General features: G+C 36.9%; 3 protein-coding genes across 3 annotated transcripts; 1 reads left to right on the top strand and 2 right to left on the bottom strand.

Moving 5' to 3' along the window:
• Positions 1-4,903: 4,903 nt before the first annotated feature.
• Positions 4,904-5,750, bottom strand: LOC141641600 (uncharacterized). Its single transcript, XM_074450256.1, has 2 exons — positions 5,291-5,750; positions 4,904-5,235 (listed from the first exon to the last, which is right to left on the bottom strand). The coding sequence occupies exons 1-2, from the start codon at positions 5,748-5,750 to the stop codon at positions 4,904-4,906; spliced, it is 792 nt and encodes a 263-aa protein (XP_074306357.1).
• Positions 5,751-6,600: 850 nt separating this feature from the next.
• LOC141631051 (UDP-glycosyltransferase 91D1-like) lies at positions 6,601-8,601 on the top strand. The gene is made up of 2 exons (XM_074443773.1): positions 6,601-7,717; positions 7,965-8,601. The coding sequence occupies exons 1-2, from the start codon at positions 6,893-6,895 to the stop codon at positions 8,538-8,540; spliced, it is 1,401 nt and encodes a 466-aa protein (XP_074299874.1). The 5' UTR covers positions 6,601-6,892; the 3' UTR covers positions 8,541-8,601.
• Positions 8,602-9,084: 483 nt separating this feature from the next.
• On the bottom strand, positions 9,085-15,254 carry LOC141643323 (RNA-binding KH domain-containing protein RCF3-like). Its single transcript, XM_074452435.1, has 7 exons — positions 14,480-15,254; positions 12,465-12,812; positions 11,445-11,690; positions 11,076-11,309; positions 10,891-10,973; positions 9,799-9,910; positions 9,085-9,460 (listed from the first exon to the last, which is right to left on the bottom strand). The coding sequence occupies exons 1-7, from the start codon at positions 14,975-14,977 to the stop codon at positions 9,329-9,331; spliced, it is 1,653 nt and encodes a 550-aa protein (XP_074308536.1). The 5' UTR covers positions 14,978-15,254; the 3' UTR covers positions 9,085-9,328.
• Between the last annotated feature and the right edge of the window lie 9,715 nt (positions 15,255-24,969).

Here is a 24,969-nt window from a genome sequence, read left to right as displayed (position 1 = left end):
GTGAGCAACTTTAACAACTATTCCAAATAATTCCAAGGAAAGATTACATATATTTAAAATATCACATTTTGTGTTATAATAATATACTCCGTAGTATATATAAGATTAGATATGGGACAAAAAGTAAGAGAGTAAAGTAAGGATCAAAACTTTATAGGTGAACTCTAATAATTATTATTATTAGTATAAGATGAGCAAAACTTATTACACATTGGAATTGAAACAATGAATTGGAGAATAAGAATCGTTTTCTAACTAATTACTATTTATGCATATTATAACACTATGATAAGATCAAATTGACATGTGTATCGTAATTTGGCTAAACAATTTGATTTGTAACCTGTTTGACAAAGTAAAAATAAAACATAAGTGTTACAAAGGAGACTAAAGTGTATGAAAAAGTGAAGGACAATAATGCAACAACATGTCAACAACTTATTAAAGATATTTGCTACCATTCGATATTTCTAATACACCATTGTAGAAAAATGAAAAACTGACAAAAATGAAAGAGTCATCAAAACCAAGAAAAAAATCTGTAAAGAAGATCCATAGCCATTATTTCGAATCTCGTGCATTGTTATTGATATGTGAGTATGTCATCCTCTTATAATATTAATACAAACACACAAAAAAAAATAACTAATAAAATTCTAATTAATTCAAAACATAATAAAAATAAAAAGTGCAACAATTAATTTAGTTCTCATTGTATAGTTTACCTACCAATTTTTTGAATAAAGTTGAAAATTCATTCTCCTGCAATATTAATATAAACGCAAAAAAGTAACTAATAAGATTCTAATTAATTCAAAACATAATAAAAATAAAAAGTGAAATAATTAATTTAGTTCTTTAGCTATACCTTACCTACCAATTTTTTGAATAAAGTTGGAAATTCATTCTCCTGCAATATTAATACAAACAAAAAAAAAATAACAAATTAATACAAAACATAAGAAAAATGAAAAATGAAACAATTAGTTTACTTTTCTATGTATACTTTAGGTGCTATTTTTTGAATAAAATTGAAAATTAGGGTGAATATAATAGTTATATATATGAAAAATTCTATTACAAATTCTCTCAAAATTTTATGAATGAAAGAAAAATAAAAAAATATGGTACATAAATAGGAGTATATATAGTAATGATGAAGGGAAAGTTAAAAGGTCATTTCATTAAATAAAGGAAATAATGGTTATTAAATAAATAAGGTAAATAAATAAATAATAATTATGAGAGGAGATCAATGGTTTACAATTTTTTTTTTCTTTTTTTTTTTTTTGTGTGTTTATCCCTTATATTTTTTTAACTTTTTTTGCCTTATATTTTTTAATTTTCTTAAATTGGTAATCCATATCACTTTTTTTACCATGTCACATTAAAAGTTGTCACATCACAATTAAACTTGCAATGTCACATTTTTTTGTTAGCCTTTTAATAAGATTTTATAGATATAAACTATTATAGGTTTTATAGCTATTATACAACCATAAAATCAAATATTTTAATTTTATTTTTAATTTATTTTGTGATATTATTTAATTAGATAATTGATTGCCGAGAAACTCAAGAGGTGAATTAAATAGGAAAAAATATTAATGAAAATTATTGTTGTTAACTGTTAAGTAATATAAAGAGTTTTAATCAATTTATTAACATATTATATTATAAAAATTGATTAAATAGAAAAAAAATTAATTAATTTGGTGGGTGTTAAGTATTATGAAGAGTTTTAATCAATTTATTTTCGTGTTTAATTAAAAAAAATGAATTAAATAGGAAAAAATGTTAATAAAAATGGTGGGTGGTAAGTAATATGAAGAGTTTTAATTAATAAGTTTTAATTAATTTATTAACATATTTTATTATAAAAATTTCAATTTTAATTATAAATTATAAATTTTATTAACATGTTTTATCACAAAAATTTCAATTAAAATGTCAATATTAACTATAAATTATGAAATTTTGATGTAATTTCTAAGGTTACATAAATTTGGGAAAACAATATATTTAATATACAGAAATCATTTAAGAATATAGATAATATCTTTTAATATTATAGATAAGTGAACTAAATTAATTTATAGATAAATGAATTAAATTAATGTCATGTAATAATAAATTAATGCCGGTTAACAAAATGAGCGAAAAAAGGGGGGTTGTCGTTGTCGGTAGGAACAGTGATGATAAGAGACGAGGTAATTGGGTATGAATGTGTATGTGGCATTTGGGTTATGGGGCTGAGGTGGGCTTCAAATGTCTGCGTGACTTTTTTTATCCAACGTGGCATTGTCTACGTAGACTTAATTGAACATTTTAGGGTAGCCTTTTAATAGTATTTATAGATACTTCCTCCATTCAACTCCACTCTACCACCTTTCCATAATCATTCATTCAACTTCACTCTACCACTTACTATAAAAAGAAAGTAAAATGACCTATTCGTCCTTATCACACCATCCTATTTACAAGAAATGCCACTAAATGGCCCACCTCCTTTTACCAATAAAATCCACCCTAATCTATTTCTGGCCCAATTAGTATTCCTAATCCATTCCATCCTTCACTAACCCTTCCCTCCAAATTATCCTAACCCAACCCATATACTCCCCCAAATCCATTCAAAAAAATCCATCATTCAAACCCAACCCCATTTACTCCCATCATCCCATTTACTCCATTCACCTACCCAATCCGTCTATCATTATCTCCATTCATCTAGAGACTTCCAAACCCTAAATCTCTCTTCTCTCTCTCTCTAATGCCGCCTCCCTCCTTCATCCCCATCTCAGTAAAACAAAAAATCCATCTTATATCTTGATTAAACCCTAAAGTTGTGTTGTATATTGATTACCTTTCTATCATAAATCGTTGTTCCTGATCTATTTATCAGTGTTCTTACAATATAAATAATGAATCCTTCACATAAAAAATGCGGTCATGAATGTTTGATGTGTAAGCTTGATTGGTATCGTAATGGTTTATCTGAAGATGAGCAAGAAGATGAGATTGAAGACTCTGCGCCTGATTCACCTCCTCCAAACATCGTTGTTCCTGATTCCTTAGATCCTGAAGATTTAGGGACTCAGGTCTTGGAGATGGAGTTCGATGATGGTTATTTATGCTTACGTACCTCCCCTGAGAACGACGACCGTCCTAAGTCACCTGACATCCCATTTGCTGATGGTTTGGGTTGTAGATCTGGTGCACCTGATGACCGTCCTAAATCTGAATCACCATGCACCAAATATGCGAATGCTTATTTGAAGAGGATGGCTGCTAAACGTGCGAAAACACCTGTAAAAAACCACCACTGGTAGAATATCTGGAGGATCATTCTCCGTCACCAAGTTCAAAGAGATTCAAGGCTTATTGCGATAGATTCAATGCTAATCATTAATTAAGCAAACTCGTTGGTATAATCCCTAAATCTTATTCTTTTTATAATTTATTTATTTATAATTTCAACAATTAATATGCCGGGATTTCGTGCTGTTAGGAATTAGTATTAATGTTGGATGAAATTTTGACTGTTAGGATTATTTGTTTTTGTTAGAGATGAATTTTTTCGACTGTTTATTTATATTTTGTTTATTGTTTTGGTTGAAAAATGGAGTTAATGTTGGATGAATTTGGTTAAGGTTTATTATCTGTTTTGGTTAATTTGGTTAAGGTTTATTATCTGTTTTGTTTGTTTTTTCGACTTTTATGGATGAATTTGGTTAAGGTTCTGTGGACATTATTGGAATGGATGAGTCGTGATTGAGTATACTTCAGTACTTTGCTCACTTGACGTTTTACTGCTTGTCCTCGTGCTAATGCTTGTCTTCAGTAATTTGGTTAATTTGGTCTATTCTTTTGTTTTAATTTCTGAGGATTCAGGGCTTAATGTGTTGAATTTTTTCTGTTAGGATTCAAGGTTTATTGTCATTAACCTCGATGATGGTCCTTCCTGGATTGAGAGGGTATCATCACTGTTATTGTTACTGTCATTATTGCTCAATGATGAAGTAGCCTTAATGGTTTGAGAGCTATACATGGTTTTTGGTGGAGTCTAGTTAAGTGGCCAATAATGTTTAGTTGTTAAGCCACTATATTATATATGAATGAATGGGTGTGTGTGTCTAACCATTTAAATAGGAGTACTTTTAGAGCTCAATGATTACTCTACCTTAATGGTTTGAGGGCTGATTTAGTACACTTGTTGAATGGAGATGACATGGTCTACCTTCATTGTTTATGTGTAGGAGGCTTTACATCTTCAGACAACTCAATGATGAGGCCACATTGGCCTGAGAGTTGTTTAAACTAGACAAGCTCTATGATGATTATACCTTAATGGTTTGAGAGCTATACGTGGTTTTTGGTGGAGTTGAATGGAGGAATTATATGTACGTTTTATTGCCCATTACTTACAAGTATTTTTGCCACCACATGCTATATTAATGAAAGGGTGTGTGTGCTCAATCATGGTAACTGCAGTATGATTACTCAATGATGACTATACCTTATTGGTTTGAGAGATTATTTTGGATGTCAATACTGTTTTTTGCATGTTGAGCATGGTCTACCTTCATTTTGTTAAGTGTAGGGGGCAAGAATACTTGGGACAACTCAATGATGAGGGCAAACTTAGCCTGAGAGTTAGTCTATACATTTTGCAACTGTACCTTGACATATTGCATTTTTGTATTGTATTGTGTCAGTATCATTTCTGTTTGCATGAAACTGAAAATTTCACATTTTGTATGCATAAAACTGAACTGAACTTTGCATTTCACATTCCATTACATTTCAAAATAAAGTTTAATTGTCATTTGAAATGGTTTTCTCAAATGAACTTTAAACTTAACATTACATTGGAGGATTAAAGTGAACATTAAACTAACCATTACATTCCATTTAGCTGATCAACTATACCTTTAACATTGTAACCTAGTTCGTTCATAAGATATTCTAATCCATCTGTTTTACCAATACCTTGCAAATACTCAATGCATTCCCTGACCAACTCCACATTGGCCTCTAAATTCCTTGGTAACATACCAATGGCAGCCAGATGCCCCTTCCCCATATGTGGAAGAGAGAAATTGTTATGACCCTTGCATTTCATAATCACAACCATTACTGCTTGTAATGATAGGAATATATTATTCAGTTTACTTGGACTATAATCAACAAATGCTTGCATTACCTCATTAACTAAATCATCCACTGTCTTTGCTGCATGTTTTTTTTTGTAATGATTGTAAAGCTCTGAAATAACCCAAGTCATTACAGTTGAGGTCTGGTGAGTTAGGTGGCTGAAATACCAACTCAATGTGAAATCCATCTGAGTTTGCAGCTGCCATAAACTCAGGATCATCATTCTTGATATGAGGCCTTGCATTGTCTTGTTGTATGTATATGTGTTTGCTTAAACCTTCTGGCCAAACCCTCTTAATTGCTGGAATGACTTGTTGTATTAAGCATTCTTTGATGACCACTTTTGTGATAGACTCAATTGGCTTAGTCTCTAAAGTACCCCTAGGCCTATTTCTGCTTGCCCTTGCTGCTGGAACTTGGTTTGTGAATGGAAACATGCCTATTTTACCATCAAATAGACATTCCCCATCAGCTGAATATATTGGCCTGCTCACTGCACACATGAACATAACTTTTGTAATGTACCTCTTTGATTGGCAACTTCTATATGACAGCTCCTCCCCCATCCACAACATATACTTTCTCGTTGCCATCTGTGACGAAGAACCACTTCTCATCCATATGTATTGTGTTGCTCATTTCAGTAAATAAGATTTCAGTTAGTGGCACATTATTGAGATCAAAGAATTCTTGAAGTACTTGCTTGACAACTAATGACCTAAGTGAATAAAGTAGCCTTTGCCCCTTATGTAAGTCTGTGAGTTTAGGATGTAATGGGCTTGAATGAGGTTAAAGTAAACCCTCTTTTACCCATGAATGGACTGTTCCAACTGAAACTCCACAATTTTCTGAAACTCCGATCATGGTATCTCTTAGAGAATGATTTAGTGACTTTATGTGCTCAATGTTTGATAAGATTCTTTTTCTATTTTTGTTGCCTATCCTACCACTCTTCACATCTAACTTCTCACCTACTAACCTTGGTTTTTTGGCTAGTCTCCATATGTTGGAGATGCTTCTATCACTCAAACCGTCTCCATAAGTAAGTAATTGATATTACAATTTTCCATAAAAATATCATTTATTACTTTCCTTTTTTGGTTTCTTATCCTATGTCTAGTGGACATAGGTTAGAAAAACCGTTTAAATAAATGGGTTATTCTTGTTGAATTCGTGTCAAAAGCGCTAACTTGGCCCACATAAGTTTCGTGTTGTGTCTGAGTTACCTTATTTACATAAATGGGTCACAATGTCTTGACCTAACTACCGAAGATGTCTTTGTCGAGTGGTTAAGACAAATGTATTGTGCAGAATAGGTTTTAGCTTCGAATACCCCTCCTCTCTATTGGACAAAAAAAAATCTCTCAACCACAACTCACTATTTCGTGTTCACCCTCCTTTAAATCAAACCCGATTACACTAATTAAATAACCAACGATTTTACTTAAATCACCAACAATGCACATCCCTCTTCACCATCTTGATTCTCACAAGCTTGACAAGTGCTGTACAAAGGTGTGAAATGAGTGTATACATTCCGTTTTTCAGTTGCACAAATTAAATGCATTCCTTGGTCTACATACTACGCGTATACGTACTTGCCAATCCCGGATATCCGGACATGCACGCATGATTCTTGCATTTCCATCCCCTGCCTTTTAAACCACAAGACAAGATTAGTCCATCTCTCAATTAAAGCAAGCACACCAACATTCTTCTCTGCAAATTTGCATCAATGGCGTCCGAAAACACGAAAATGTTACACATTGTTATGTTTCCATGGTTGGCATTTGGTCACTTGCTCCCCTTTTTCCACCTCTCAAAATACTTGGCTTCAAAGGGACATCATATTTCCTTTCTTTCTGCTTCTCGTAACCTCCAGCGTCTCCCGAAAATCCCTCACAATCTTCTCCCCCAACTGACTCTCGTCCCTCTCCCGCTTCCCCTCGTGCCAGGCTTACCGCCAACGGCTGCAGCCACCACAGATACACCCTCCGGCAAGATCCCTCTCCTTCGAAAAGCTTACCGTGGTCTTCAAGAACACGTATTCAGGTTTTTAGAAGATTCTTCTCGGGTTGATTGGATTGTACATGACTTAAACCCATGGATTGGTTCGATTGCAGATAGATTTGGGATTAAAAAAGCCTTCTTTATCACCACCAATGCATGGACGATTTCAGTAGTTGCGTCACCACTTGACAGTCTCGATGAAGAAGGCTTTTTTAATAATCGTCCATGCATTGGTGGTGATGATATAGACGACAATCTCCTTTGTCGTCTCCGTCAGGCAAAAAAGAGTCTTGGAAACATCGATGAAGTTTCAGAGGAAACAGGAGCTTCAATCAAAAACACTGACGTAATCCTGATACGTGGATGCGTGGAGTTGGAAGCCGAGTCTTTGCAACTGCTTGAAACGCTTCAGAAGAAGCCTGTTGTCCCTACAGGTTTGATGCCGGTTTCCCATGATGACGACCATGACAGCGACACATGGCAGACAATAAAAGGATGGCTAGACAAGCACAGAGAAAGATCAGTACTGTACGTGGCCTTGGGAAGTGAGGTAAGTTGAAAAAATGTAACAGCATCGTGTTTCCTAGTTTTGGTAAAGGTAGAGAGCTTACTCGTATTGTAAATACAACCGTTTTTCTAACGTGTGCCCTAAGGGCACTCATTAAGAAGCCATATAAGGAAAGATTCTCAAGATTAGAGTACACGTTAGAAAAACCGTTGTAAATAAGTTAATTTTTGTATTCACTTTTCATTTCAAGACAATTTATGAAAAATATGTATCTCCTAATCTTATCAAGGTATCACCGAGGCAAGATCAAATCACTGAGTTAGCCTTCGGTCTAGAGCTATCCGGGTTGTCCTTCTTCTGGGCCTTAAGGAGAGCAGAAGGTAGCTCAGTGGAAATACCAGACGGGTTCCAGGAGCGTATCCAGGGACGCGGGTTGGTTTGGACTAAATGGGCTCCGCAAAGCAGGATACTGGCACATGATTCAGTAGGAGCGTTTTTGACGCACTGTGGTTGTAGTTCGGTAATTGAAGGGGTTCAGTTCGGAAGGCCGCTGATAATGCTACCATTTGTGTTAGACCAGGTGTTAAATGCCAGAATCCTGAAGGAGAAGCAGATTGGTGTTGAAATAGAGAAGGCTGAAAACGATGGGTCGATTAATAGACGGTCAGTAGCGGAGTTAGTGAGATTGGTAGTCGAGGATGAAGCCGGTAGTATATATAGAGCAGAGGTTGTGAAAATGAGTCGAGTAGTTGCTGATATAGGCTTACAAACCCAGTATTTTGACAAATTAGAGGAGTTTCTGAGGAACAATGGGCCTGGGCCTGCTCATTTGTCCAGGAACAAAATTAAGTTACTTGTCGATTGAGTGTCAAAGGAGTCATCATAATATGAGGTGTACAATATGAAAAATGGTCTTATCTAAATTTTTTGGGCACAATCTTATCTAATTTTAGTAACATTTAAATTGTCATCGTTCTATAAATGAGCGGAGTTACCCAAGTCTACCACTAGACTGCAAGCACTTGGTTATGCTTATGATATTATGCTACAGTAACATGCAATATTCTCTAGAGGTTACTCTTTCCGTCTCAGTCATTTGTTTACCTTTTATATTAATTTAAGGGATATTTTAGTTAATTAAAGATAAACAAATAATTGAGACAAAAGAAGTATGTGCGTAGGTAATAAATTTTACAACCACCATGCAAACAAAGGTACACCACCGCACATGCCATCGCAGCAGATAATTTGTGTGTGCATTGAGGCCAAGTAATTTTAATGGATCAAGTAGGGGTTTTGAATAACACGCATAAATAGTCGGATATGGATACGAAATACTCCGTCCGTATGATATAACATCACACCATCATCATAATTATATTCCACCCATTGATATCAATACCTCGTGATGCAAGTAAAATCTCACTGTTCTTGTATTGCAGGTTTTTAGTGCCTCATTTGACCCAACAAAAAACAGCCATAATTGAGCACAGAAGGATAGTAACTTGCCTAGTAGTAATCGCAAATACTACACAAAAAAGAACCTCATATCACATTTTCCCGTGGAAAAACTAAGCACAACGGACATCCCGCAATCATCAGACACTCCCTCCACTCTAATATCTACAGAATCTGAGGAGGAGGAGAAGAAGTTTAAGCAGACATTAGAAAGGCTTGTAGAAGGCTCTGAGCAACCAAGGTCTGATCACGTGTCCCGGAAATAATCACCATTCCGTCATTTCCGGTTGAGCTAGGATCCCGCACTTCTACTTTTGCGTTTGATATCTGATCAAAAAATTCATATTGTTACCTACCTAATAAGAAGCAAAGTTATTTCAAGGACTTGCTTGGGATTAAGGTAATTATTACCCTGAGTAATAAAGCCTAAAACAAGAGGAAATAGGAGGAGATTGGTGGTTCGTGGTGGTTGTGGACGGTGGAAAGGTGAGGTGAGGGAGGAATCATTACCTCACATGGAGGCAATACATTACTAATAAAGACTCCATTATTAGAGCAACTATTACACTTTCCTCCATTTTTCAGTTCATCTAAGCTCTATAAATCTAGTGACAGTTACCTCCTTCCCAAGGAGCCCTAAATGATACAGTAGATTAGATTATTACCACTCGTAGACGATGTAAATTGCTACCATCTTCACCAAAGACGGCACTAAACACGTCTTTACGAACTGCAATCTCCACTTTTGTATTGGTCACTGTAAAAGATTTCTTGCCACTGCACACGCGATCAGACAAGTCAACATATCTTTCAGCGAGAACATCAATGACATTGAAACAAAAACGGAAAAACAGAAAGTGAGATCTCTGAGGTTTGCCACTTCACTCAATCACACGTGGGCCCCCCTCTTTTTGAATCATAAAACTTTGACTCGTGTTTACAAATCCAGAAAATGCAACAAATTATTTTTTTCCATATAGTGATTCTCGTAAAGACAATTGATTAGAACAAAATTGCCGCATTCTAAACTTGTGGCGAAGAGATATGGTCAAACAAAGCTTTTGGGTTCTAACTTCTAAGTGATACCATGTGCAACGTGGCAAACCTCATAGGTAGTAGGTACCACGTAAATTTTCTGAAATGATAAAACTATCTTTCCACAATTCATCACTTTTTCACCAGCAAACCATGGATTATGTCTATAGCATTTAGCCATAGACTTGGCAAATGAGTCATACAAGCCGAGTTTTGGTTGTTTTTGGATCATTAGTTACATGTGATGCCGATATCAAGCAGTGGCTATAACGGTTTTTGTCTCAAATCAATCATTTCGGATCCGAATCTAAATCGAGTTGTTCTTTTTAGGTCTAGGCAAGTTATTCAGATCGGGTCTTGTAAAGTAACACATTTAGTGATGAGCTAGCGGTGAATGTGGGAACTTGCAGCCAATATATACAAACTAGGCTTTCGACCAAGATCTAACATGGGCGGAAATCGAAGGCCCCATCTTTTGGGCTACAAGAATATGGAAAACTTAGACTTAGTCCAGTTGGATAGAGACAAAATGCAGAAATTTTTCCGAGGGTAATGCTGGAAGATTGCAGAGGAGGCAAAAGAACCATAATGCCTTCTCAGCCTAAGGATATACGCATCATTCGTGATATAAAAAGAAGTGAAATCCCAACCGAATAGCACAAACACAAGAATATAAAGAAATTTGAACACCAAGAAACATATAGTGATATGACTGAGCTGACCTGCCAAAATCAGAACCATCATTAACAGTTGCTGAATTGCCAGCACTACCCGTTCTTGTCGTCAAGCTGGATCCAGCAGAAAACTGTAAAAATACTCTACTTAACACCCATGGCAGAAACAATAACCAACCACAACATGAACAAAAGAAAAAAGAAAAAAAAAAGAAAAAAGAAAATACAGTAACCTGCGAATGGGGGAGCATAGGTGGTATAGAACCATTAGTGTTCGTAGAAACCTTGCACTCGTGCATCTTGCTTGTTACTGAAGAAATCTTGTTCCCTTGAGAAAGCTTATTAAAGAGATTATGTGGGAGAAGAGGCAAACTGTCTTTCGGCAAAGATGCATTGAAAACTCTCTCTCTCAATACCCAAGTAACTTGAAACAGCGCAATTTGTACATTAGGATAATCACCATCTATCTGCAAGCAGATATAACAATTAACAATCATCTAAATTTCAATAAAGTCAACTATCTGAACCTCGTCAAGTCAATTGGAACTTGGAAAAGGTAAAAAAAAAAAAAAAAGTAATAGTCAACAACTCCCAAAACTCACCTGGAGGACTTTCTCATCAACAGTGGCACCGGCAGGCAAATTATCAAGTTTCACAACTTTTAAGGTAGCGCTATTGGCATTATGTATAGTTGACATGACTGAGACCTCTCCATCACTAAGCCAATCAGCTTGATATGGGGGGATTAATAGTCTTGCGGTCACTGTATTACCCTCCTCTGATGAGACCAATTCATTAAAAACGCGAACAGTAGCATTTTGTGCAATAGAGTATTGTGATTCCCTGTTCTTCAGGTGTCAAAAACAAGATATCATTCAAGTACCAGAGGCGCATAAATAGGGATGACAGTTTCACCCACGCCGCTAAAAACCCATCCAACCGATCAAAATGGATGAAAGGAAACCCGAACTAAAAGGATGAAGGACAGATGTCGGTGGGTTAAGTAACGCTTCATCCAAGCCGTCATCCTATATTCTTCCCTTATTGGCTTGCTTAAGATATATAGATACATTAATTCAACCTAATAAAACAAAACTCCCTACTATATTACTCCATGTTTCACACCTTCTAAACAAATATTTAATTAAATTTGAAAATACTCACTAGCCAGCCAGTTCAAAACCTAGTTCACTTTATATTTTTAGGTAAAATAATTTTTAGTACTTTTTTTTAACTTAGAAACATAACTAGGTATCCCTCATATATAACTTGATCACGCGTTTCATCCGCGGGTAATAAATAGATGGGTTGGAGGTGATAATTTTTGTGGGCAACGAGTGGGCTGGCTAAAAACTTTATAATAGTTACTGGATGAACCGAGCATCGGAGATGAACGGATGAATTATAGTGATAAGTTTCGCGGATGACAAATGGGTTGGATGAAATTTTTTTCAATGGATATAGAAAGGGACATTTTTTTTTTTTTTTTGCAATAAATCACAAAGGAAAAATGGACAATATTGGGAGGAAGATTCTAGAAAAGACAAAACTAACAAACTCATTTTGCCACATTAAACTAGTTACCTAGAAAATTTTAAAAGCTTCCCGGAACAAAGTCATACCTCAAAAGCGGATATGGTGACAACACGCTCGCAGCCAGTGTCGGCAGCAGAAAAGAATATAGAAGCTTCAGTCTCTTCCTCTATCTTCTTCACTTTTTTTCCTTTAAATCCTATTACAAAACCAGCTGCGCGATAGGGACATATAAGCTTGAAAACCACTTTCGTTGCTAGTCCTCCATTAGCGGTATTGTCCACATGTGCATTGTGTGTGTTTATTTTCAAGTTTCGATCCAGAAACTGAGAGGATGTTGCTTCAGGAGCTCCTCTTTGGATTTCTATTGCTTTCTGCTGAAGAAATCGTGAAATAACCACCAGTGCTTTCTTCACAGGTAGACTGCCACCAGTGATCTACAGAAGTGAAGATTTTAAATAGGATAAACTAAGTACACAACCATATATTTCAATTTCTAATGGAGCTAAAAACTCATTACTCTTTGATTCTGGATTATGATGGAATACGGCAAAGTGACTCGCTAAAGTGGCCACTCTTCTTTCTATGGTGAAGTACTCCTAGTAGTCATTTGATGCACTTCTCAACGCAATTTTCAACCTGGGTTATCTGAAAACAGACTCTTTGTGCTGTCGACACAAGAGTAAAGCTGCGTACATCCGACACACCCTTACCCCACAATTTGTGGAAGTCATTAAAACATCGGGGTAATTTGTGGAAGTCATTGAAACACCGGGGTAATGTAGTTGTAAAGTATACAACCACACATCTCCCCAGTATATAGAAAAAATATAGTTTAGTTTACTCTAGATACACATAGTGTCACACTGTTGTAGTCTTATTCTGAACATGAAGCACATCATTGGCATTTCTCGTAGCAAGAATGCAAACTCTATAGATCACTCATGGTGAGGGATCACCTATTAGACACAGGGAAGAACGCAGATTTGTATACCTGTATTTTGGAAATCTCTAGCCTTGGTCACGCAGCAAGATACATTCGATAAAATATAGAGATCAATAATCACAATAAGTTTTCTTATGAGCAAAAGCAATGACCATAAACAACGCTTAAATATAAGCATAAAACTAACGATTGAAAGGCTGAAATGTTCCGACCATCACATTCAGCGTATACTATAAATATTTGGGTTGACTATGACTTTACCCCTAATTTACCTTAATTCTACAGTTGGTCAATCATAATAACCCTATCGGTTGTTTCCGAATGACCCAAAGATGAAAATTGCAGTTCTCAATGCAAGATTCCGAAACAGCCTCTTTGTGTTGCTGACACAAGAGTAAGACTGCGTATATCCGACAAACCTTAATCCGCAATTTGTGGGAGTCATTGAGGCACTGGGTTAATGTTGTTGTATTGTGTAGGATTATCAAAAGATGATGAAGGTTTGAAGGATTATATGGTCATAACTCATACCCGTAGGGATCATGACGGAAATCCTTCTCGTGTTTAATTTCTACAACAAATAATTACAAAACTAAGAGGAAATAATGAGAATGTGATAGAATTAATTCCACTTTCAGTGGAGCCAATGACTCACTATTCACCGAATTGACTACAAAGTAGGAATCACTAAATACAACTCCCGACACAATTTCCATTTTGAGTCATTAGAAAACAGTTAAACACCGTAAAGTTGAGACATCTCACCCACTAGACTCCCACCTTCATCTCACAATCTGAAGGGGCCCTAGGCCCTTGAGGCAGTATGCACCCACTAGACACCGCGTATGCACACAACCTAACTGATTTAATGTCAATGTTAGTACGTATATGACTAGCTAACCAATTTCTCCTATGTTCCGAAATAGAAACCAAATTCCGTCTCAAAATCCCGGACTTGTATTTTCAGCAATGGAATAACTAGCAAGTTTGACAAACAACACCAACAAGTCAACAACACATCAAAACAAGAACACCCAAATGTAAAATCTGTCCTAATCAAAATGTAGCCATCAAAAGAAACAAACTTTAACCAATTTGACTTAATAAAATAGCGGGAAATTTTGAAAAATGTATACAATTGATAGAAATTAGAGGTACCTGAACCAATTCATCTGAATGAGACGAACCAGGCGGAGGCGAAGCTAGTGGCCTAACCTTAATATAAGCGTTGGTCTCCCGACAAATGTTATTAATCCTCTTACCAGCTTTACCAAAAACAGCACCCACCATACTCGGGCCCACCACAAGGCGACACTTAACAACTCCACCTCCACCTCCTTCCTCTGCATCGACCTCTAGCATACGGTCGAAGACCCTAACCAGCGCATCCTGGGCCGGGGACACCTTAATTTTAACGCCGTCAACGAGAATGGTTCGAGTCAGCGAGTGGTCTCCGACGACGTGGACAATCCGGTCGGAGCCGGCGGGTCCGAAGGCGTTGACGCTGATTTTGGAAGAGGTGGCGTGTTCGAGAGATTGAATGATGGTGCCGTTGGAGCCGATTAGTCCGCCGACGGTGTGGCTGTTGCATAGGAGTCGGAATTGTACTTGGTTTTCCCTTTCTTTGATCTGTTTTACTTCTTTCTTTTTCGACATTTATGAGTTTGTAATGATTTTGAGAAGTATTCAAGAATCAAGATTGTAACTTGTAAAGAGTTAGTAATAGTACTTCTTGTTGTGTTTGTGAGTTGGCTGGGTTCTCCACTAGAAGAGTCTTTGGTTTAAAAAATGGTGGTGATGAACGGAAAGATTTATAATGACAGCAATTTTGGGGGATTATGGAGTCTAAATGAGTAAATTAATGTCCAATTTGAGGATATATCGATGAAAATTAAAGACATAGGTCACGGCTGCTGAGTAGGAAATTGGTCATGTTCTTGTGAGTTGTGAGTGTGACTAAACTAATCGAGTTTGAAGATGTAGGTGATTATTAGAGAAAACGATATGGATTTAAGTAGAGCCGGTAAAACTGACACGATTTGATAAGGCTGATAAATGAATTAAAAATGACCTGAAATGTATGATCCACAAGTGACCCAATAAACCCGATTTAAAAGTGACTAGACTTGAGTGACCTGAAATGACCCGATTAACCCAAAATAACTAAACTAATACAAAATCATGATCCAAAATGAACCAAACGACCCGACCCAAAGTGACCCAATCTGATTTGACCCGACCCAAAACGGCTTGACCCGAAAGTGACCCAATAAATTGACCCTAAAATAATCCGATCCAAAGTAACCCGACCGAAATTTGACCCATTTATCAGGTCTAGATTTAAGTATATACTTTTGGAGTGGAAAATTCGTCGATTAGGTCCAATTTGGGTTTCTCTCCCACCTTTTCAATACGGAGTATATCTGATAAATATGTCGTATTCGTGTTAATATTATAAGGGTCATTATTTGCACCCAAAAAAAGAAGTAGGTCATCATCACTTCAGCCCAAACTCGACCCAATTATATTAACGGATCATTTGTCTCAATCCTAACCCGACCCAATTAATTTTGAAACAACTCCATCCGACCTATTTAACCAATTATTCTTTAAGTAGATTATTTCTAACACACTTAGCCCATTTAACCTGTCTAATTCCTAAATCCAGCTATGCTTTAAGGGTTTTTTTGTCAAACAAAACCTTTAAAAAAAATTTCTTCCAAATACCACCTTTAAAAAAAATTTGTAAAACACAACCTTTAATAATTTTTGTTGTTAAACACGACCTTTTGGCCGAAAAACTCAACATTTTACAATGGGGTAACCTTTCAGTCGATATTTGAGATAGCAAACAATGTCAGTTTGAGGTGTTCTTGGAGTAGTTGGAAAGGTGGAAATACAAGCTTTCCAGAGGTTATCAACACGATGGTCAAAGGTGGCCTTATGTGGAGTCTATTGATGTGTAAAGTAAAGCTTGTCGAAGAGGCTAGATGTAAAGCGAATGGTCATAAGGTTTTTCGTGGGTCATTAAATGTGGTTAGGATGTTTTGTTGGGTCTGAAATGTCGTATGTAGGTAGAGGGAGTGTAAGGTAGGTCGTTGTTGTGTTGCTTTTGATGGTTGTTGGTTGCAAGTGTGGTTTGAGGTGAGTGAATTGACCCACGAAAAAAAATCCTACTTTGACATTTTTCTAATTGTTTTTTACCTTCAATTTAACTCCCCTTAAACCACCACTTGCAACCAACAACCACCACAAACAATACAATTAAGATCTACTTTGCACTCCCCTCTACCTACATTCCAAATTTCTGTGACACCCCCATACTCCAAGTGCCTTACCAGGACCACTAGGTATAAGAACGTCACCATCTCGGTTTCCCGAGACAATGATAATCAAATGACAATAATGAAATGTAATTTAAATAGTAATAAAGTTTAAGTGATTACAATTCCAAATCCACACTGATAAAAATACGGTACATGTTCTCTTAAACCAAATGTCTCAAAACTACTAAAGAAAGACAGCAGAAGACTCTAATCAGCTCGTGGTGACACATCCCAGCTAGCCCATATGCCTCTAATCAAACCTGCTCAACAACTGCTCACCATCCCCGAATGGATCACCACAGTTTTACAAAACAAAGACGGGGTCAGTACTAATCACACAATACAATCACAATAAGACAAGTAACAAAACAGCTCAACCGTCACATCAACCCAAACTCCGTAATCAACTCCTCATCACTGACTACACACTAAAGTGTGTAGCCCTGCCAGAGTACTCATCGCAACAGGTACTCCACACCGCCAGTGGGGGACCGCAATCGTTCCCACCTAAGCCCCGCTCATCTCCATCGAGCGATAAACCCAAGTCCATTAATGTGCACATCCCTTCTGTGGCGGGTTCCACAGAAGGCGAATCATGGGCGTGAAACCACTCCCGCAAGTGACTCCACTCAGCCGGGGACGCACCTCGAAGATCACAGACAGATACAATCAACAACAATCAATAATGATAAAATCCAACAACCGTCACAATACCAACACAACATAAAAACCACACTCCCGACATAAAAACCAAGACAAAACACAACATAAAAACTCCGACACATACTACCGACCAAACTCAACCCGACTCAAACAATTACTAACTATATCAAAAGCAACACAAAAAGATGCAAAAATTCTTCGCGATCATCTCCTACCCCCTTAAAAGAAACAAGGTTACGTCTCCGTAACCATACATACCTGATAAAAAAGGAACGGATAGCACTCTCTCATGGCCTCCTCGGCCTCCCATGTAGCTTCCTCAACCTCATGTTTAGACCAAAGAATCTTAAGCAAGACCGTCTCACCATGTCTAGTCTTCCTAACCTTCGGGTCAAGAATCTGCTTAGGCACCTCAAGATAAGACAAGGACTCATCTAGCTCTATGTTCTCCACCTCTAACACATGTGACGGATCACTCACATACTTTCGCAGCTGAGATACATGAAACACATTGTGTACCCTATCCAAAGCAGAAGGTAAAGCCAAACGATAAGCAACCTCTCCAACCCGGTCTAAGATCTCATATGGTCATATGAACTTCTGACTCAGCTTGCCTTTCTTCCAAAATCTCATGACCCCACGCATAAGAGACACTTTCAGAAGAACCTTGTCCCCAACCTGAAACTCTATAGCCCGACGATGTAGATCTGCATAACTCTTTTGTCTATCCTAAGCTGCTCTCATCCTTTCCCTGATCAGCTTAATCTGCTCAACCATCTCATGTACCATCTCTGGCCCTAAAACCACTGCCTCAGCACTGTCGTCCCAACAAATCGGACTCCTACATCTCCTCCCATATAAGGCCTAAAATGGCGCCATGCCAATACTGGTGTGATAGCTGTTGTTGTAAGAAAATTCAATCAAATCTAACCTCTGTTCCCAGCTACCACCAAAATCCATCACACAATCTCGTAACATATCCTCAAGAGTCTTGATTGTCCTCCCAGTCTGACCATCTGTCGCAGGATAAAATGCTATACGCGTCTTCAATGTCGTTCCCAAAGACTCCTGCATCTCTTTCCAAAATCTTGAGATAAATCTCAAATCTCTATCGGATACTATGTCTTTAGGCACTCCATGCAATCTCAACTCATTCTTCCGATAAGCCATAGCTAAATGTGCCTTAGTCCATGTATCTTTCATTGGTACAAAATGAGTTGACTTGGTCAGTCGATCCACTATAACCCATATCATGTTGTTACCCTACTGACTCTTTGGCAAACCCACGATAAAATCCATAGAAATGGACTCTCACTTCCACTCAGGTACCTCTAAAGACTGAATCTTACCTTATGGTCGTCGCTGCTCCCCTTTAACTCTCTAACATGTCAAATAACGGGCCACAAACTCAGCTGTTTCTTTCTTTATCCCAGGCCACCAGAAAGTCTTCTTTAAATTCTTGTACAGCTTGTCACCCCCTGGATGTACCGATTATGGTGTACAATGTGTCTCTGTCATGATTGTCTTTTTCATCTCCCCATCATTAGGAACACACCACTTCACATCAAACCTCAAACTACCATCTGTATGAATAGAGAATCTAGACACTGTCCCTTTCTCTACTCCAGCTCTCCACTCCACCATCTTGGGATCCAACTCCTGTTTACCGCGAATATCATCATAAAGATCAGGCTGCACTGTCAAATCTCCCATGGCATCCCCTTTCTGGATCATATGTATCCCAAACCTCCCAACCTCATCTCTCAATCTCATCAACGATAAACACTACAAGAAAAACTAAAACAGGCGACCGAAATTTGGCGACTGATAGTGGTAGTCGCCAATTTGGCGACTGATTAACATTATGATCAAATCGATCGCTAATTTGGCGACTGATTTTTTTAAAAAGGGAATCTAATTTGGCGATTGATTTTCTAATTTGGCGACTGATTTCAAGGTAGTCGCCAAATTTGGCGACTGAAATTCAGTCGCCAAAATGATATTTAGTCGCCAATTTTTTTAATAGAAACAGGCTCCTCCCCTCTCCTACTTTACTCTTTCGAAACAAAAAAAGGGAAGAAGCAGCGACGAGCGACGAACATCGACGACACAACCACACTTCCACCGCCACTTCCACCGCCATTTCCACCGCCACTTCCACTCTCTTTAATTAGGTTAGTTTTTTTTTTGTTTAATTTCAGTTTAATTAGTTTAATTTGTTAGATTAATTTGTAGATTAATTCGTAGTTAGTTTGATTAATTTGTGGTTAGTTTGTTAGATTTATTTGTAGTTAGTATGTTAGATTAATTTGTAGTTAGATTTAGTTTAATTTGTGTTTGAATTAAAAGGGAATGATTAAGGGGGTTTGTGTTTAGGTTTAGGGTTATGGGTGGGGGGTTGGTCGGCCGTGGGTGGCGGTTGTCGGCCGTGGGTGGGCCGTGATGGGCCGTGGGTGGGGTGGGTCGTGGGGTGGCCTTGGGTGGGTCGTGGGTGGTGTTTGGTGTTGGGTAGCTAAGTGAAACCGTCTCATTATCATTAGTATTAAGCTAAGTGGAACCGTCTTAATTAATATTATTATTATTATTACTATTATTATTATTATTATTATTATTATTATTATTATTATTATTATTATTATTATTATTATTATTATTATTATTATTATTATTATTATTATTATTATTATTATTATTATTATTATTATTATTATTATTATTATTACTAAGTTAAGTGAAACCGTCTTATTATTATTAATATTAAGCTAAGTGAAACCGTCTTTTGCATTAATGGAATTAGCTAAGAGGAACCTTCTTTAGGACTTGATTTTGATAAATTTAGTTTGATAATTCATGTTATTGATGAATTGAGGTTGAATAAACCTGTTTTTTTGTTTTTCTTTTCTCCTTCCAGGGTTGTCACCGCGCTGCTGAGCACCACCGTTCGCGGTAGCTGTTGCTTCTTGTTTTCTTTTTATTTTTGCTTTTACTTGATTAGGTAATTTGCTCTTACCAGTTACCTTTTAAATTTACTAATTTTAGTTCAAATTATGCTACGGACTCTAGTATAGAAACCTTTATTATGTTGTTGAATTGTGCTATTGATTGACTTAATTAATTTAGTACCAAGTGTTGTTTATCTTAAACTTTAAATTAGAGTTAGTTTGATTTGATGTTGACTTAGTACCCGTTCAAGAATTACTCATTAGGAGTAATTCTTGAATAGTCTCCATTTTGGGACTGTCTTTGTACGTTTCAAGTCATTTAGGTAGTAAACACATACTTGTGATTTATTAATGAGGAATGAGTTTGGTGGGGATCCCTTTAATGTTCTCCGAATACATGTATATGTGGAGTAATTAGTTATTCTACATTGATGTGTATTTGGAGAATCAAGGGAATTGTCTGCCAATTTTTTCCTCATTAATAAATTACAAGTGTGTTTGCTAGTGACTTGAAACGTACATTGACAGGTTTAAGTTGGAGTGATAAGGACCCCATTCGAAGATGGATTACTTATTGACAATATTTATATATTGTTTTCATATGTTTATTGTATAATGTGGAGTATAATGTTTAAATTTTGTATGTAATATTATTGTTATTTTTTAAAAATGTTTAAATTATTGTGGGGTCTTCTTTAGATTAAAATGAAGAGATTGGAACGTTCATGGATGTATAAAGGAAGATTAGACCATTCTAATAAGAAAAGACGTCATACCGCTAGATTTATAAAGGGTGTTAGCGAGTTTATTGAATTTGCCAAACAACAAGATGAATATGACTTGGTAGACAAAAAACTTAGGTGTCCTTGTGCCAAATGCAAAAACCTGAAATACCAGCTTGACATTGTAGTAGAAGAACATCTCATTATAAACGGGTTTAAGCCAAATTATTACAATTGGATTTCACATGGAGAAGCATATTCTCCAATTCATGAACAAGCTCACACCCAACAAATACAAATTGATGAGAACCCATATAGAGAGATGGTTGTTGATGCTATGGATTCCACTATTTTTAATAGTGATGACCATACAACCATTTCTGAAGAACAACCGCCACACCCACAAGCAAAAGCCTTTCTTGACATGTTAAAAGCCTCAGAAAAATCCTTGTATGAAAAAAGTAGAATGACATTGTTACAAGCCGCTTCTAGGCTAGTTACCTTGAAATGTGAGTTTAATATGCAATTTCTTGCTGTTGATGGCATTGCCTCGTTCCTTGGAGAATCTTTCCCCGATGATAATATCATGACCCGAAGTTTCTACACTACCAAAAAAGTAGTTAAAGGTCTTCAGTTACCGCATGAAAAGATTGATGCATGTCCCGAAGGATGTATGCTATTTTGGAAAGATGATATTTTGCTTGACAAATGCAAAGATTGTGGGGCGGATAGATATGAGACAAGTGAAGGAGATACAGTTTTGGTGTTGAAAAAAGGCAAGGGTAGTAAGAGGGCCAAAAAGAGTAAGAAACCAATAGCATGTAACCAAATGTTTTACTTTCCTCTCGCACCAAGACTTCAAAGAATCTATGCCACCAAAAACATTGCCGAACAAATGAGATAGCACAAAGAAAACCCACGTGCTCCGGGGAAGATGAGTCATCCTAGTGATGGGGAAGAATAGAAACGATTTGATCAGATGTATCCTGAATTTGCCAAGGAACTCCGCAATGTACGACTTGGCTTGTGTACGGATGGATTTGATCCTTTCGGTAATTTTGGGAGGAAGTATTCTTGTTGGCCCGTTATGGCCACACCATACAACTTACCACCTTGGTTATGTATGAAAAAACCATTTATCTTCTTGTCACTTATTGTTCCCGGACCAAAAAGCCCGAAACGTAATTTCGATGTTTATTTACAATCATTGGTGGAGGAGTTGAAATATTTGTGGGAAGTTGGGGTGGAAACTTATGATGTGTCTAAAAAAAAATTTCAACTTAAAGCTTCCTTTTTGTGGAAAGTAAATGATTTTCCCGCCTATGGTATGCTATCTGGGTGGTCTACACAAGGACAAAAAGCATGTCCTTGTTGCATGGGGGAAAGTAAAGCATTTTGGCTTCCCAATAACAAGAAAATAAGCTGGTTTGATTGTCATAGATGCTTCTTATGAGAGGGATATCCACATAGGAGGAACAAGAAAGCTTTCATAAAAGGTAAAGAGGTGCTTGATGTCCCTCCAAAACGAGTGCCTGGGGATGAGATATGAAAGACGGTATGTGATATAGCATCCCCTGTTGATGGTACCGAAGAAGAATTTAAAGAAATGAAAATGCAGAAAAACGGTTGGTTTAAAAGAAGCATTCTTTGGGACCTTCCTTATTGGAAGACAATGTTGATAAGACATAATTTGGATGTTATGCACATAGAAAAGAATTTCTTTGAGCAACTAATTGACATGATCATGGATGTAGAAGGTGAAAAATGTGATAGCATTGCTTCTAGAAAAGATTTGCAGAAATTTTGTCATTGTCCCAAATTACACATTCGCGGCGACGGGTCTAAGCCAACATCCATTTTCACTCTCGACAAAGCTAAGAGAAAGGTATTGTGTGAGTGGTTACAAAATTTGAAGTTTCCTGATGGGTATGCATCGATTTTAGTCGATGTGTTGATCTTAAGAAGTCAAGTTGCAAGGCTTGAAAAGTCATGATTGTCATGTATTCATGGAGCGATTATTACCCGTTGCTTTGAAACACCTCGTGCCGACAAACATTTGGAATGCAGTTGTTGAGATTAGTCAATTCTTCCGAGATTTATGTGCCTCTTCAATATGTGTTGATGACATGATTCGTCTGGAAGAGCAAATACCACAGATATTGTGTAAGCTTGAAATGATCTTTCCTCCTGCATTTTTTAACTCCATGGAGCATCTACCAGTTCATTTGCCATATGAAGCCAAAGTTGGGGGACCCGTCCAATATAGGTGGATGTATCCATTTGAAAGGTAATTAAGATAATCTAGCTACTTTTAAATTAAAATTAATAATAATAACTAATCTATTTATTATATGTTAACTTATTATTAATTAATTATTAATAAAACTCATCATTAACTTTTATAGGTTTCTTAATCATTTGAAGAAAAAAATTGGTAATAAAGCTAGGGTAGAAGGTTCTATATGCAATGCTTATTTAACGGAAGATATTGCAAACTTTTGTTCTCTTTACTTTGAAAAACATATAGAAACCAAAGCAAAAAATTTGAATGTTGAGAAACCGGATGAAATAGACGGAAGTTTACCCGAATTTTTTCAAACTCAAGATGATGAAGGGTGTTCATCAAAGGGGCAAACAAGATATTTGGATGATAAGGAGTATAATCGTGCCCACCTTTACGTGCTATCTAATTGTGACCTCTTGTAGTCATACGAAACACAGTTTGTTAATGATTTCATTGAGAGGAATCCTAATATAAGTAAGGATGATGTTTGGGACAAACATGAGGACTAATTTCCAACATGGTTTCAGAAACATGTAATTAAGTTGAATATTCAAGATGATTTGATAGGAAGTTTGGCGTTTGGATCTTCAAGAATGGTAAGAACGTGGAATCGATACTCGGTTAATGGGTTTAATTTTCAAACATTCAACCACGGTAAAGGTAAGGCTAAGTGCAATTGGGGGGTGACTATTTCTTCTCTTGATGACAACGAATACTATGGTATAGTTGAAGATATCTTTGAAATTAGTTATAATGGACGTGACCGAGCTTATAAAACTATCTTATTCAAGGTTGACTGGAAGGATAATTATGTGACTGGAATGAGAGTACATGAACAATACAAGCTTGTAGAAGTGAATCGTACTATAACATACTCTAAGTATGATCCATTTATACTTGCACATCAGGCTCGTCAAGTGTATTTTGCTACTTATCCAATCACAACAAATGATAGAAATCAAAATGCGTGGTGTGCAATCTTTAAGACAAAGGCACGGTCACAAGTTGATACAATTTTTTTTCCAAGAAGAAAACGTTTCAAATGAAACACATTTGTCTCCACCCGATGAAATCAACTATGAGCAAGAGAATAAAGATGGTGAAGACATGGAAGAGGAAGAATATTATGATGTGGAAGAGAGACTGCCGGGGGAGGATGAGGAGGAGGAGGAGGAGAGGAGGGAAGAAGAGGAGGAGATGAGGGGGGAAGAGAAGGTGAGGAGGAGAAGGGAGGAGGAGAAAAGGAGGAGGAGGGACGAGGGGTTTGGAGATGAAGATGATTATGATTATGATTATGATGATGATGATGATGATGATGATGATGATGAGGATGAGGATGAGGATGAGGATGAGGATGAGGATGAGGATGAGGAAGAGGACGACGACGATGATGAGTATGATTAAATTGGTATAATTTTGTATTCCTCAAGAGTAAATAATTAAAATTTAGAAGTCCGTATAATTTTCATTTATCATTATTTGTGTTAATTTTTATTTGTATTACTGCAGATGGCTAGAGCAGGTCGAGGTAGGAAGCGTGGAGGCGGCTCAGGTTCTGGACAGAGTACGCGTGAGGAGGAGGAGGAGTTTGTGCGTGAGGATCCGGTGCTGACAGACGGTGACGGTGACGGTGACGGTCACGAGGATCAGCCTGCCGATACCGACGAGGCAGTACAGGTATAGATACGGTACACTGCGGATCGTCGGATGA

Source organism: Silene latifolia, chromosome 2 (genome assembly GCF_048544455.1).
Source record: "Silene latifolia isolate original U9 population chromosome 2, ASM4854445v1, whole genome shotgun sequence".
Classification (NCBI taxonomy): Eukaryota; Viridiplantae; Streptophyta; class Magnoliopsida; order Caryophyllales; family Caryophyllaceae; genus Silene; species Silene latifolia.
This window is presented reverse-complemented; position numbering and strand designations above follow the sequence as displayed.

What these genes read in the sequence shown, in the direction of transcription:
- LOC141631051 (XM_074443773.1), top strand. Translation starts at nt 6,893, where the DNA reads ATGGCGTCCGAAAACACGAAAATGTTACACATTGTTATGTTTCCATGG. An exon ending in ACGTGGCCTTGGGAAGTGAG is followed by an intron (nt 7,718 to 7,964) that starts GTAAGTTGAAAA and finishes AATCTTATCAAG; the next exon opens with GTATCACCGAGGCAAGATCA.
- LOC141641600 (XM_074450256.1), bottom strand. Translation starts at nt 5,750, where the DNA reads ATGGCAACGAGAAAGTATATGTTGTGGATGGGGGAGGAGCTGTCATAT. An exon ending in TAACTCACCAGACCTCAACT is followed by an intron (nt 5,236 to 5,290) that starts GTAATGACTTGG and finishes AAAAACATGCAG; the next exon opens with CAAAGACAGTGGATGATTTA.
- LOC141643323 (XM_074452435.1), bottom strand. Translation starts at nt 14,977, where the DNA reads ATGTCGAAAAAGAAAGAAGTAAAACAGATCAAAGAAAGGGAAAACCAA. An exon ending in TCACCATATCCGCTTTTGAG is followed by an intron (nt 11,691 to 12,464) that starts GTATGACTTTGT and finishes TGACACCTGAAG; the next exon opens with AACAGGGAATCACAATACTC. An exon ending in CTATGCTCCCCCATTCGCAG is followed by an intron (nt 10,974 to 11,075) that starts GTTACTGTATTT and finishes GTATTTTTACAG; the next exon opens with TTTTCTGCTGGATCCAGCTT.